The sequence below is a fragment of the Austrofundulus limnaeus genome, unplaced genomic scaffold (assembly GCF_001266775.1).
Source record: "Austrofundulus limnaeus strain Quisiro unplaced genomic scaffold, Austrofundulus_limnaeus-1.0 Scaffold5183, whole genome shotgun sequence".
NCBI classification, from domain to species: Eukaryota; Metazoa; Chordata; class Actinopteri; order Cyprinodontiformes; family Rivulidae; genus Austrofundulus; species Austrofundulus limnaeus.
In genome coordinates, this window is record NW_013957585.1 from 1 (window position 1) to 679 (window position 679).

At 38.3% G+C, this 679-nt stretch overlaps 1 protein-coding gene across 1 annotated transcript; it reads left to right on the forward strand.

The window, feature by feature from the left end:
* Positions 1-44: 44 nt before the first annotated feature.
* On the forward strand, positions 45-318 carry LOC106512255 (enoyl-CoA hydratase domain-containing protein 2, mitochondrial; the record flags this gene model as incomplete). Its single annotated transcript, XM_014000919.1, is given in 2 exon segments — positions 45-141; positions 232-318. Coding segments are annotated over 2 exon segments (184 nt in total), but the record flags the coding sequence as incomplete, so codon positions are not given.
* Positions 319-679: the final 361 nt, after the last annotated feature.

Here is a 679-nt window from a genome sequence, read left to right on the forward strand (position 1 = left end):
CACACACACACACACTATAGATAGTGACAGAATGATTTTGTGTGTGTGTTCAGTTGAAGGAGCTGGTGTCCAGTCTGTACAGTGACTCAGCAGTTCGTGTGGTTATCTTCAGGAGTTTGGTACCTGGAGTTTTCTGTGCAGGTGAATTGATTTACATGAATCTCAAATCTACCAGAGAAAAGTGCTTCTTAAAGTGGTATTTATATATGTATGTGTTTTTTGTTTTCATAGGTGCGGACCTGAAAGAGAGAGCTCAAATGAACAACGCAGAGTCGGATCTGTTCGTTCACAGCCTACGCTCCCTCATGACTCAAATAGGTAGCAGAGAATCCAATGATGGTTGAGCTTTGATTTCACCCAAAAGTGAAGGCGGGACTGATTTTTCCCTACATGTGTTCATTTCTCTGTATTAGAAATACGTCACGAAACAGTGGACAGGTTTCATTGGAACTTTCAGAAAAGATTAATTGGACACATAACTATATCTAACCAACTTTTGGAATCGACCACATTTAAGTTGACCACCACAGCTAAGCCCTGGTTAACATAGCAGGACAATTGGGCCAATTTTTGGCCCAATTTTGACATTTTACTTTAAAGGGATCCACAAATAGTTGTAACATTAGACTTTATTTAATAAACACATATTTTAACTGTAAAATAAAGACTGTAAAAATAC